At 40.8% G+C, this 13,401-nt stretch overlaps 1 protein-coding gene across 3 annotated transcripts in view; it reads right to left on the reverse strand.

Moving 5' to 3' along the window:
- NECAB1 (N-terminal EF-hand calcium binding protein 1) overlaps nucleotides 1-13,401 on the reverse strand; it is a 62,596-nt gene that overhangs the window by 31,437 nt on the left and 17,758 nt on the right. For all 3 annotated transcript variants that reach the window (XM_068933074.1, XM_068933072.1, XM_068933073.1), the window contains one exon: nucleotides 2,012-2,037. In XM_068933074.1, coding sequence (XP_068789175.1) covers nucleotides 2,012-2,037 — 26 coding nt within the window. The remainder of the gene's footprint in view (nucleotides 1-2,011; nucleotides 2,038-13,401) is intronic.

The following is a 13,401-nucleotide window of genomic DNA, read 5'->3' on the forward strand; positions in this document are numbered from 1 at the left end:
TTGGGAGTGTTCAAGTTAGGAAGATAGCTCAGAGGCTAAGTATCAAAATGCTGCATAAGATCAAGAGGGATGAGTAGCTGTAGACATATTTCAGATAAAGTAGGCTCTATTGACAAAGTAGTGCCAAAATGATCCACATATTTTTCCTTTGCAATTGCTCTCTTTCCGATATGACAGACCTGCTACATGACAATGTCTGTATCAACCAGAAGGCTTCGCTCCCGCAAGTCCCCACAAAGAGGGACTAACTCAGTGAACCAAGGAACAAACGAGTGAACGAGTGGCGCTGAGTTGGCTCGTCGGGGAAACAGGGCTGTCCCATCGTTACGGTTAACGGGGTAGGGTCAGAGGAGGCAAGTGCGGGAAATTATGATGCAAATGTAGATTACGTGAATATGGAGCTCAGGGAGTGAAACAAAGCAGAGTGAGGCACAGGGATAGAGAACTGTTAAATAAGACAGACAACAGTGTTAAAGCTAGAAACTGTGTTAGAAAAGGCATTTAGAAGTCAGATTTTCTAGAAGAATGTGAAAAATAACATCTAAATGACAGACAGAACAAGATTAGAAAGGAGCCTTCTGAGATAATACATCGCAATACTTTGAGGCTTCTAAGTGGTCAGAGTGAGTTTCTCAGGCGAATCAGGAAAGCATACGGTATCAGGAGCTTTAGTTACAAAACCTGATATTCCTGAGAGCTTGAATGAGATGATTTAGAAATAAAGTGTATTCTGAATTAATATCCTGGAAATGAAGCTTCATTTTTCTGGGGAGAATGAAAATAAGAAAGAGCTGTATAATCACTAGATTAAATGTGTCTCTCTGAGTTCTGGTCTTCAGGGCAACTGGCTCAGGTGGATTCACTACCAGATTCATAAATAAGAAATATCCTAGGGGCAATTTATGAAAGATTTACAAAGAAGTTGGAGATCTCAGATATAATGAGGACTGCTAAACCAGCCTGTATTTAATCAAAACGGGCAGGAAAAGTGAGATTCAGACTCCATGTAGCACCTTCAGTCGGCTTGAGTTTGCTTGCTTGGCTTACATTGCAGAGTGGGTCCTAAGGAGACATGTTAGCCTCTGGTGTAAAAAATACATCAATAGCAGTAAATCATTTGTGGGACAAAGCCACTTTCTTTCTTTGCCACATTTACGTAATTTGGGCCAAATTCTCAGCTAGTACAAGTCATCACAACTCAATTAACTTGAGCTGCATCATCATATATTTCTAAGCCACACGCTGAGATGCTTCGATGGATTCCTGACTATGAACAGAGTCCACCTTGTGGACAAGTAAATGAGTTGGCTCATTCAACAGGCCATTATTTGCTGGCATCTTTTCCCAGGAAATATGCTGTATTTGACAAGTATAACTGCTTTTTGACCTTTTTTGGGAAGACTTGCAGAAGTTTTCTGTAAATTCTTTTCCATTGCAAGCAGCATTCCTAAATCTAGTGTGGTAAAATTAGCTAGGGAGCAAAGAAGGATTTCAGGGAAGCTATTCCATGATTCACAGCCTAGAATGGGGCACAGAAATAGGTCACTGGCCAATTTCTAGGCCTAGCAGGAGTTTTTCTTGATGAAGGATAACAGAAATTGTCAGACGGCTGTTCTTACTGAAGCAAGTTGGAGGAAGTAATGAATGCCAGTAAAATACTAATATAACAGTCTTTTTTTCAAAATTGCCAAAACATTTATACCTTTGAAAATAACGTACTAAGTAGAAAAAATGTCCTGAGAGAAAAATATATCTTAAAGCTCAAACAGTGAGAAGTATATATTAGAGGGAAATATTTGCACAGTAATTTCTGCCTCTAATGGACACCGGAATCAGAAGGATTATGAGCCTGCATCTGCATTCTCCTAGGAGTTCTTTCCACGTCTAAGTTGCATTTTTTCTCTTTCAAACATTCAAGTTAAACAGAAAAAAATATCATAGCACATGGTATGTTCACTTGCGTAGGCCTACTGCAGGCACAGGTTATGGTCTTGTTCGAAAAGGAACTTACCACAGAGCTCTTCTGTGTCCAGATTGCTGGAAAGATAAGAGGGCAGAAGGTTAGTGAGTTTAGTAATAATTTGTGTTGGACTGGTAAACACAACCAAAAGTAGTCCTCCAGAAAATTAGGAGGACTACTTGGAGACAGAATGGTCAGTTAGAAAAAAAAAAAAAAGATTAAGGAGGGGAGTTCTCGTACCTCTTACCTAGCAGGAACCAAGTAATGGGGGGCTGCCTGACGGTGAGAGATTCAGGCTCTAGAGAATGAGATTCATTCCTGGACCACCAAATTCTTAACAAGTGACAAAAAAGGTTAGACAGTCTCACAGTCTTCCAACGAGGAGGAATTGCGCCCATTTTGCAGTCACAGACCAAAGCGGCCAGGATCCGGCTGCGTGGCACACGGCATGCACGCAGGGGGATCACGTCCCTGCGCTGCTGCTCCGTGCCGTACCTGCCAGCGCTGGCAAGCTGCTCCATTCAGGCTGAGGCAGGAAATTCTCCCCCCCAGCACTGCCTGCACTCTCCTGTGGCTTTCACGGCCGACAGCACCGCTCAAGCAGCTCAGCCTTTCATTTTAAGACAGGGAAAAACCCAATGTCTTTTTCCCATTTGGACTCCTCACCGCACAAGAGTGCTGCACAGGCTTAGCAATAAAGCAGGAGGATAAAACCAGGCATAGCTTCTCCGAACACATCAGAAAATGCACAGTAACGCGACATATAAGTGAACCAGGTTTCTCAGCACCATCTTCTCTTGCAATTTTAAAGTCTTTCTGACCATGTGGAGCAGTTTCACCAGCACCAGCTTTAGCAGAAAGTAACAGCAGAATTGGTGATATGAGAAGAATAGTTCTTATTGCCATGCCAACATTATACAAATACTTATATAAGTGTTATATAAAATTCAAAAATGTTTGTTTCAAACAGGCTTCAGCTTGATCAACTTTCCAAGTAATATTTTTCTCTTAAGGCTTTAATAGTCAAAAGATAAACAATTTGACCTACAGCTCAGTTCTAAAAGTTAGTATACTGACTTTTTTCCAAGAAAGAGAAGAAACTGATGATGAAAGAAAATTAAAGCTTGTGTATCCTTTTTGAATTTTGCTACTAGGTGAATATTGAGTGTCTGATTGTGTTTAGGATTTTTTTCATTTATCTTTTTTATGGGATTTTTGTATTTACCTTTTAGAAAACATTACTATCTTAATGCCACTCACCAATAGCACAGAGCTAACTTTCATATATCTGGCTTTTGTTTTGTGTACATCCGTGTGTGTGAGAGGGAGAGAGAGAGAAAAACAGACAGAAATTGCAGGATCCTGGGTAGTCACAAACTTGCATTCTCAGAGGTATAAAAACTTCTGAATATTTTAAATCGATGATGTAAATGAGATTTTCCCCAAACCTTTATTAACTAAAGGTAACCTGATTTGCATTTGAATGGACCAAGGTGGATGGCCCCAAATCAGTCTTGCATCTGATTTTTCCAATGACCTTCGTGGTAGGTATAGTGAAATCCATAGACTATAGGATTCAATGCTGAAGCTGAGAAACTTAACTCATAGGTCAGCAAGCCATCTGATAGGAAAAATAGCGTCTGAGAATCCTTAAGGCTGTTCAGCCTGGATCACTATGGCATCAACGATCAAACCTTTCTGATCTCTCAGCAATCACCTCTGGTAAATTTTCAGACAGTTCAGGCTTTCCTCAAATTCAGGCTGAACCTCGGTAACAGACTACTCTGATAATAAATGACAGGAGTTTGCTATTATGATCCCTTCTCTTCATTCATTGTTCCCACATTTCTTGCCACTGCACATCATCTGCCCTAATTCTTTCTCTTTGTGGAAGATATTTCTATATTTCTTAATGCGCATCTTGAAATTATGTTTAAAATAGCCTTAAACATTGTCAGCTAGTCAGATTTGCTATCTATTTTCAAATTCTATCTTAAAATCCATTTCCTCCCCTCGGCTCCCTGCTCTGCAGTATCCTCAGCAGTGTGGTAACTGAGCGGCTCAGTGCAGAGGCTTTCGGAGCTGATGGTCATCAGACGATCACCATTAGTGATACAGTGCAAATAGACTATGAGTAAAAATGTATTTAGGTGCCAAACTCATTTTCAGTTAGAATTGGGCACCTGAATAATTAGAAAAATTAGAAAACTATTGTCCAGGGTGATTTGCACCATAGCCTGTGCCAGGACATAGAGCTGACATAAAGAACATGGATTTCACTCTATAGCCTTTTCTATTACAACTTCCCTCTAAGGATCCACTGTCCTTGGCATTTTCTTTGCTGTTCTAGGCAGGGACACTGTAATTTTGTGTGCCACTGATTACATCATTGTCTCAGAAATAATAACATACTTCTTCAAACAACACAGTCATGAATAAACCTAGAAATTTTGGAGCTACCTGCTAAATGTTACAGATGCAATTAAAGAAGATTTGTATTTAATTGTACGAGGACGAGACGTACACTAGGGGCTGTTTCTGCAACACTGCTCAGGTTTATAGTGGGTATCTGTTCACCACTTCAGTGGGTTGGTTCTGCCTACTGCAACTAAATGAGACTGGGACTAGCCAGGACAGAGGCAAGGTTAAAGCTACTGCACTAATCTGCTGGCATGAATCCACCAACCCACAGCACCACCAGCCAGCCTTACATATGCTTTTCTGGTATGAAAGGAAGGCAGAAGGAAGATCTACCAGCAGAAGATCTACACATTTTCCCTGGACCACAAGAAGAGACAATTTACATGTTATCAGTCTAGGAATTAAAAAATGTGCAGCTTCAGTCATCTAAAGCAACCAAGTTGTTTTATTGTAGAATTGGAAAGAATTTAGGAACTAACTTCATTTATGAATTTCACTGCCATGACATGGAGTTGGCGAAGGATAATGCTTACTTCTCCCAATCTCTCTGCCTTCCGCAAAGTGCGAAGCTCTGCTGGAAGCTGTAGGCAGGCAGCTTGGCTGTCCAGCTCTGACACAGGCAGTGGGGTCATCGCGGTTTTACTGTCTCAAATGTTGATGCCCTAAGTAATTGCCTAGTTGCTTACGCTTAACTCTAGGCCAAGTGATAACTTCAGAACGGTCACTTACTGCTCTACACGTGGCAGGGACAGAGAAGAGACTAAAGGTTTTTTCCTGACTCACCAAAAAATAATCTATTTCCTTGCATTAGGCAATGTTTCACGAGGATGCAATGACTACACTGTAGTTCTCTGGGAAACCCGGTGTATGGAAGAGAACTTCAACCTACATCTGCCTTTAAGCAATGAGCTCACTGCTGAGAAACTAATGCAATTTTCTGAAGGACTGATCTGAAACAAAGCATTCGAGGTCAGCTCCATTTAGGTCAATGCAATTGAAACGGCTCATTTTGATTTTCCCAGTATGAGTGATTCTCATTTTTTCTGAAGGAAACTGAATTTCCCATTAAAATAATTGTTCATATGGAAAATTTCCAAGCAACTCTATTTGCGGTTTGTCTGAGCAGAGGATCTGCGTTAGCATCCAAACTGTGTAAATCAGTCTCAGTAAACTTGTTTTGTTCAGTCACGAAGTACTAAACCTTACAGTCACCTCATTCTGGCTGGCAACTTGCCTCTTCCTCTGCACTTCATTCCCAGACTAATTTCTGCAGCTACTGTCCTAAAAAGTGGGACAGCTAGAGAGAATATTTCAATTGCCTATCTTAAATAGCAATAAACACCCCTTTCTGATGTCAATGCTGTACCACCTGAGCTTGTCACTGAATCCTAAAAATCTAGTCTTAGAAGGTGATTAAAATCTAGTGTATTATTTCCCTCCTGAATTTTTTTGCCACTGAATAATCCCTTCACGGAAAAATTCTTTCCACTCACCTGCAGTTCACTTCATTACAGACTTTGCCTGTGTCTCAGGCTGTTTTTTAAGAAATATTTCTTGTTTCTTCAGTGTACTTGGAAGTTCATTCTTTTTTTCTCATTGTATTGGACAGTGATAAATCAGGAACAGCATGAGACTAAAATGTGCCCTCTGACTGAAACAAAAGCAAACCAGCCAAGGGACAAACAAATCCTATGCTTAGACTACTGTTAAACTACTGAAGATTTGTCATTATTATCTTTTCCATGGCAATCCTGAAGGAAACACTGTGAGCCCGTATAACACGCATTGCACTTCAGTTGCAGCACAGGGCACTGGGTTCCAGGCTAATGCAGACTGATGGGTTCCCAGGATTGCAAGGTTAATGCTAACAACCATCGCTTTACTCTTAGGTAACGTCAAATTGGCATGTTTTGGAGTTTACTATCATAGCAGATGATCTCAACCTTTCTCTTGTGACCCAAGGGAGGATCTAGAGCTCTGCTAATGAAGACCTGGGCAGGTGGGAGGGAGGGAGGAACATTCACTTTGGGCCCCAGAGTCTTAAATGCAGATGTCCTAAGTGCCCCATCTGGGCACAGGAGGCCTGTGTTATTTAGTGCACCTGGTGGAGCCTCAATAGTGGGACCAGCTAGCAGGCACCTGATTCGTCTGATGTAACACAGGCAGCATCTAGCGCTGTTTCAGGTGCTGCAGGGTCTTTCCCCTAAGCCATGTCCAACTGCTTCTCCTGTGTCGTACCTGTCCACCTTGTGCAGGCGTCTCAGGTGGGAACATCGTAAATGTCTTATGACCGGACAACTAAGCCAATGCCTCTGTGAGTAGAATTGCTTCCTAGGTGCCAGTGACTTTGTGGATATAATGGGGACTTGGACACCAAAATGGCACGTAGAGAAGCATAGATGTTTCTCTGTAGAGTCAAGCCCTCTCAACACGGACATTGCACTCAGGGTGACAGATTCCCCCAAATGCCCAACCTCTACTCAGAGCCGCAGATGCTGTGAGTTGCCAAGCTGGCAGGGCTCCACCAGACTCCTCTCTGCTTTCTGCATAGTTTATCATCTTTAACTTATGCCTCACAGAAAGGTCTAGTCAGATACCTGCCTTTGGGAGCTTGTCTGCACCCCAGGTCTGCCTTAACACTGCTAGCATCCTTCTTACCTTGTAACTGAAGTCCTGGATGAGGATTTCATTTTACCAAAATGAAAAGTGAGAAAAACAAGTCTGCCTTCCCACTGACTCAGGAGAGTCAGTAATCAATGCTGCATTTATCGCACTCTCTCTCAAACAGTGCTGCAGACTGAATCCCCTCGAGATGCTCAGCATATCTCTTAGTTTGTAACTTTGCCAAATATTCGCATTATTTTCTGACACCTTTTCCCTGGAGATGCCATTATGGAAAAACAATTTCTATGAGAGTTACGAGTTGCAGGGAGGGAAGGGAGAAGAGTAAGAGAAAAAGGGAGATTTACATTTGTAATGCCTGCTAAAACCTATTCACTGAACCCTATTCAAGGGTCCTTACCCCGCTGAACCATAGGCTCATCACAGCTGACATTAAAATGAAGCTGGAGAAGATTTACCAAGGAAATTAGAGGTAAAAGGATTCACTCCATAAACCACTAATTTCAGACTTATCCTGCATAGTTCTAACAATGTATCCATGTATAAAGAGACCTATGTTGCTAAAACTTTTTTCTACTTTTCAATACAATTATTCAGGCAATAACATAGGTAAATAAAACTATATTTCTGCAGAACTGCTCTCTCTAAAGCTGAACTGTGCTGCAATACTGTTTAGCGTTCAGTAAAGGCAGATGAAGTCCAGGTAATGCAATCTATTAATTGTTTAGAGCACCATATACTCAGAAGTTAGTGCTTTTCTGAATTGGGATAACTGTGAATTTAATGAGCTTCTTCAATAGTATTACAACCCCCAGGCAGCTGCACTGAACATACGCACACATTGGATTTAGAAAGTAAATGAGAGGTCATAGAAATATTAGGATATAAACTAGGTAGTAAGAATGATGCTCACATTACAAAAGTACTCAAAATGTTACGATTACAAAAAATGCTACTGTAAATTTGGGAAGAAGGAGATCTTGAGACTTGGGGCTGGTACACACTTTGATTTACTGATTCACAAGGGCCGGGAACTGAAAGACCAACTGAAATAAATAATACCTAAAACATTCTTTAATGTTGCCAAAGTGGAAATTCAGGAAAAGCGACTCATGTTCAATGATTCTCCCTTTTTAACTCCTAGAATACTTTTGTGCTTCAGTCTGCTCCTGAAAATAGTACTTAAGTGGAGAAATATGTGTAAGAAACTGTTAAAGGGTGCAAGACAACTCCACTTTGTCTTTCTCTCCCTGGCTTTAAACTTCTCAGATTTTGCCTTTGTAAAAGTGCAAGATTTTTGAAATCATAAGATGTTTCTTGCAGCTAATATCACCAGGAGAAGTAAGGTCGCTTCTTCCAGACAGTCCTGAACATTGGTAATGGATAGCCCTTGCCTTGAGCAGTGTGCAGTCATTTACATTTGTGCCAGTGTCCCCAAACGAAAGGAGAGTGTTTGACATTTTTTTTGTTAGAGGAGTTAATAATCAGGATGCTCCAAGACAGCAGAGCATGTGAGTCTTCAATTTCAAAGTTACTTCAGTGATGCCCTGCAGACCACGTCCTCCATTAGCTGCCTTGTGTCGCCCGCCTCGTCAGCCCTGGGAAGAGCTTCCGGTGCCTCTGCAGACCTTGCACTTGCCTTCCCTGTGGCTCCCACTGGCCCTGCGGGGCCTCGCGGAGCTCCCCAGCAACGCCCAGAGCAGAGCTGAGGCCGCGGGGAGCAACTACGCTGCGCTTCCTTCGCCCTCGCCAAACTCCTCCAAAAAAATTAATTCCACATTCACATTTCAAGGGCTCAGAACAAGGGATGAGAAACACCCAGTCGTGACATTATAGGTATATTTATGCCATGTCAAATATGTGTCAAATCAGGAGGCAAAGCTAGCTCTTTGTCTTGCGCCTTCCCTGCCCAGAGCCATACTCTCCTGCTGGTCTCCTGTCTGGGCTGCGGTGAGTTGGCTCCTGCCGGCCAGGCTGAGGGGACCTGCCTTTGCTTCCTGATATTGCTTAAGTATTGCTTAAGGTGCAGCCCGGAGGCTTACAGTGTGCTTACTTCTTGGGCATCTGCAAAACGTTTGAAATACTATGGAGGAAGGGGAGAACAATCATTGTACAACTCCAGGCTGAAGCTGGACTTTTTCATAATCACTGCTCTTGCTTTCTTTCCTGTGTTTTCACTTTGTTTTCTTTTTAAGAGACTTTACGTACAAGATAGTGCTTTGTAGTTGATGCAAGTGCTGAATATTCCACACTAGGGAAAAAAAAGCAACAAGCTGAGGCGTACATCCGTAGCACTCATCCTCGTGGCTGGCTGAACTGTGCTTTCGGGGCGGCGGGAGCAGGTGTCTGCCTGGCTTAGAGCCCGAGCTGGAGCGGCCCAGAGTTAATCACTGCTGCGCAGGAGACAAGCTTTTTCTTACAGTGGCAAAGTGAGAGCACCAGCTTGGGGACCTTCCATAGCGACTCCTTCACACTATTTACTGACCACTGATTGAACAGGGAACACCCCAAAAATTTCATGAGATTGTGCAAGGCACAAATAGAAATGATCTTCAGGAGAAGTCAGATGCCTAAGTGGCTTTCAGCTTTAATCTGAACTAATGATAACATTGGAAGCAGCATCCAAGAAAGAAGAATAATTAACTGCTACACCCCAAAGCAGGCATCTTGGGCTGATTACACATCACGCATGCTAGTTACACGGTCTGATCAAAGCCATTTACTGTCTCTTTATGCACCTTTAATTCCTTCTGAAACGCAGTCATCTGAATAATCAAAAAGTTGCCTGTTTTACTGGAGAGTGTTCAAATTAAATTCATACATAACAATTCTCTGTTTTGTCTCTCCTGCCTTGATTACCAAACAGGAGACTATTTGCGTGGTCACCAGACAGACCACGTGGACAGCCTCCTCTTGTTTCTCTGTGGTCCTAGGAGGGTTTTTGAAAAAAAAAAAACTATGTTAAGCTGTTGCAAACAAATAAGTTAGTTTGCCTGTTTGCCGGGGGGGGGGGGGGGGCAAATTTCCATGTAACAGTTGGCCTACAAACTAATTATTATAAAGTGTTATCGTTCAGTGGACAGAGGTCCCTTCAGTAATTCAAATTGTTTACAATTTATCTTTTTGATAGTCAGCTCTTAACAGTATAATCATTATATTAAAATATTGCCAAGACAAGTAAAAATTTGTAGTAGTGCTAAAACATGGGGAAAAATTACTCTTTTTTAAACGGACATGCTACTTCACCTAATCTGATTGCCTGTATAGTAATAGCACCATTATTAATCTGATTTGTATCTGGTATATATTTGCTTATACATTTTTTTCTGGTTCTATCAAAAGGAAAAAAATAATGGAGGTTAAAATCATCAAGCAATTGTCTTGTATATTGTGCCTCTATTGAGATTTATTTAATTTTTAAAACTTTATTAAAATGTAATGTTGATTTTATGAAGCAGAGAGAGAAAGAGAGAGAGAGAAAATTATCCAGTCTATATATAAGCACATTCATAAATTGAAAGATATATGCCCAAATGATGTACTACAGAAAGATCGTTAACTAATATAAATTGCAGGTAAAAGCAATGATCTGCTCAGGCTGAATGACCTGTATTTCAGGGTCTAGATGAGTGGTAAATCTAAATTCATCCTGTATGAATATGTTACATGGGTAAGTATCAATCAATTTTTCCCACTATAATGACCTTGATTGCCACTTGCCATTTTCGAAGCTTTGTGCAGTAATATCTAATTCCTACACAACTTTTTTTCCTGGTAATTATGGCCACTGCAGTAGCAATTGACTCTTCTTTTACTTTGTAAAGAGATAAGAAGGTGCAGAGAACATAGTCAGTTAGGCAGACGAGACCTCAGTTACTGGAAAGTTAAATCTCCTATTATTTGCCTCACTATTGCAAAAGGCAATTACTCATTTTAACAGTGTGTCATAGCCTGTATGCTTTGTAACAGATATGTTAAATGGGCTTGGCTTGATCTTTTTAAAATTTAAAAATCTTCTAATCCTCTTCTTCCACAAGTCTGACATTAGGACCTGAGTAACAGGGGTTTTTTCATACTTGGTTAATTTAGCTCACTTAAAAGTATTAAGCCAGTGGCAGTATTTTATGCTTCCAATCCTTTTTTGAAAGCTTGCTGTAGCAGAGCTGAGAATGGAATACAGATTTCCCAAGCTTGCAGTCCATGGAGATCACCTGAGGCCACCACTCTTTTTTTGTCTTCAGGCTTTGAAGTACAAAGACTCACATACACAGAGAGTGGGGTTTTGAAAGCTGGCAGAGTTAAAACATGTACTGCAAATGGAAACAACCCAAAGTCTGCTCTTGTGACAAACTGGCTATGAAAGCTTGAGATACTCCAGAGCGATCCGGCTGATCATGACATACGTCCTTACCTATCTACCCTAGACACTCACATGCAGTGTAAATCACTGTGGTGTACGGACACTGAGTAATCTCAATGCTTGCAACACATTTGTGGGATAGGGAACCATAGCCTTCATTTTGTAAATAGGGAACTCAAGCACAGAAAAGAATCATGATTCCCCCACAGTTTGTCAGAGTCTGTTTAGCTGGATATAAAAGACAGAATAACCTGCGCAAATTTTCTCCTGCTCTACACAACTAAGTAGAATTTCTCATCCTTCCCTACTAGCAAACAGCCATAAGCGACTTAGAAATTACAATCGCAAATCAGGATTTTCATTTCATTCCCTTGGGCAATCTGTAAGTGAAAGCATCACATAATAGATGGTTTTAGGACTGTTTGATATGCACATGGTTCTTCTGATGCTTGCATTACAAAGCTTCCTAAGGTTCAATGAATGCTTTACTCCTTTTCTTAGTCAGCTAGTCGATTTGAGACATTTTATGTAACCTGCCCTTTTCAGCAAGTGCCAGTGAGTAAAGTTTTGGCCTCCTTATTATATCTGCTTCATGTGATTTTTGCTGGAAAGTTATACTAACAAAGAATTTACATTATACTGTCCAAGCTGTCTCTCTTTGCTATATCCATCTGATATTTGGCTTGCTCCATCTTGCTGCCTGCTTGAGGACAACGTTTTCAAAGGCAAAAGGGTCTAAGGAAAGCCTTCAAAATGTATTATTTGCGGCACTTGTGTTAAAAGGAAAGATCAAATGGTGTAGAACGCTTTTCAGTTGCAAAAAGTCAGGCATTAAGCCTTTTATCCATTAAAGACATCATGAAAAAAACATTCAGAAAGCTTCTTATTGTTTTTTTTTTTAAATGTAAGCTTATTTTCTTACTAGCTACAGCTAGGCTCTGCTCTGTAATAAATGTTCACCAGTCAAAAGAAAGGGCCCTTTCTTCTGGTTGAACAACGTAATTAAGTAGGTTTTCTCAGACTTCGACCTGTTCAACTCCCCGCAGTATATCAAAGTTTAATACTTTGCATTCATTCACAGTATATATTCTCTGCAACCTTTTGTGCTTTGCTTTCTGACAGGCTTTAGCTGGACGGTGAGAAATCTCTCTCTCTCAGATGGCTGCTGTGCCAGATTCATTGCCTGTTCTCAGCTATTAACTGTAGCATTTGACAAAGTCCCTTCTGTTCTCATGTTATGCCTGTCTCCCTCCCAGTAGGAAAACCATAATGCTATTCTCACTTTTCTACATATTCTTCAGGTTAACACACTCTCTGGTAAAGAGAAAATGCTTGTTTGTTTTGTTACAAATAGAAATAAATGAAAAATAGAGTTATAACAGCTATCTTTTTTCTTAGAAAACCTACACAATCATCACGGACATCTGCCGCCGTCAGGATGCTCCCTGGCAAATGCAGACAAATGGAATCACAGTAAAATGAAACTGCCCTGGTGCACCTATGTGGTAACAAGAGAAAGTCCACAGCTCTCTGACAGCTTCCCATTCTGAATAAGAGTATCAAGTACTTTTGACAAATTAGGGAAATATGACACTCTCTTTCTTCTTTTCTTACATTAAAGCGCAACTCGTTCATATTGCTTTTTCTCCTTTGTTGTCTGCTAATAGAAATGATATATCAGGGAAAGCTGATCCTCCGTCTTCACAGTGTCTTAGTACTGAGATACTCTTCAGTACGGGATGGTGTAGTGGATGCTTTAGGATGGCCTTGGGATAAGGACATCTATTCTTTACTTCCACTTTGTTCTGGCTTGAATCTAGCGATCCTGCTGAGGTTTTGCCTGTTTTACAGAAGCACAGTGAAAGCTGTTTGTAAAAGATCAAAAAGTGAGATATATTTTTTTCTAGAATTTATTTGTACAATATTAATCAGATTTTATTTGATTTCTTTGCTAAATAAGATGCTTTTATGAAAAGCTGTAGTGGTTTAATAATTCCGTCCAGACTGAAGGGAGGCCAGATTTGTAAAGAGAGAGACT

The sequence above is a fragment of the Struthio camelus genome, chromosome 2 (genome assembly GCF_040807025.1).
Source record: "Struthio camelus isolate bStrCam1 chromosome 2, bStrCam1.hap1, whole genome shotgun sequence".
In the NCBI taxonomy this organism is placed as follows: domain Eukaryota; kingdom Metazoa; phylum Chordata; class Aves; order Struthioniformes; family Struthionidae; genus Struthio; species Struthio camelus.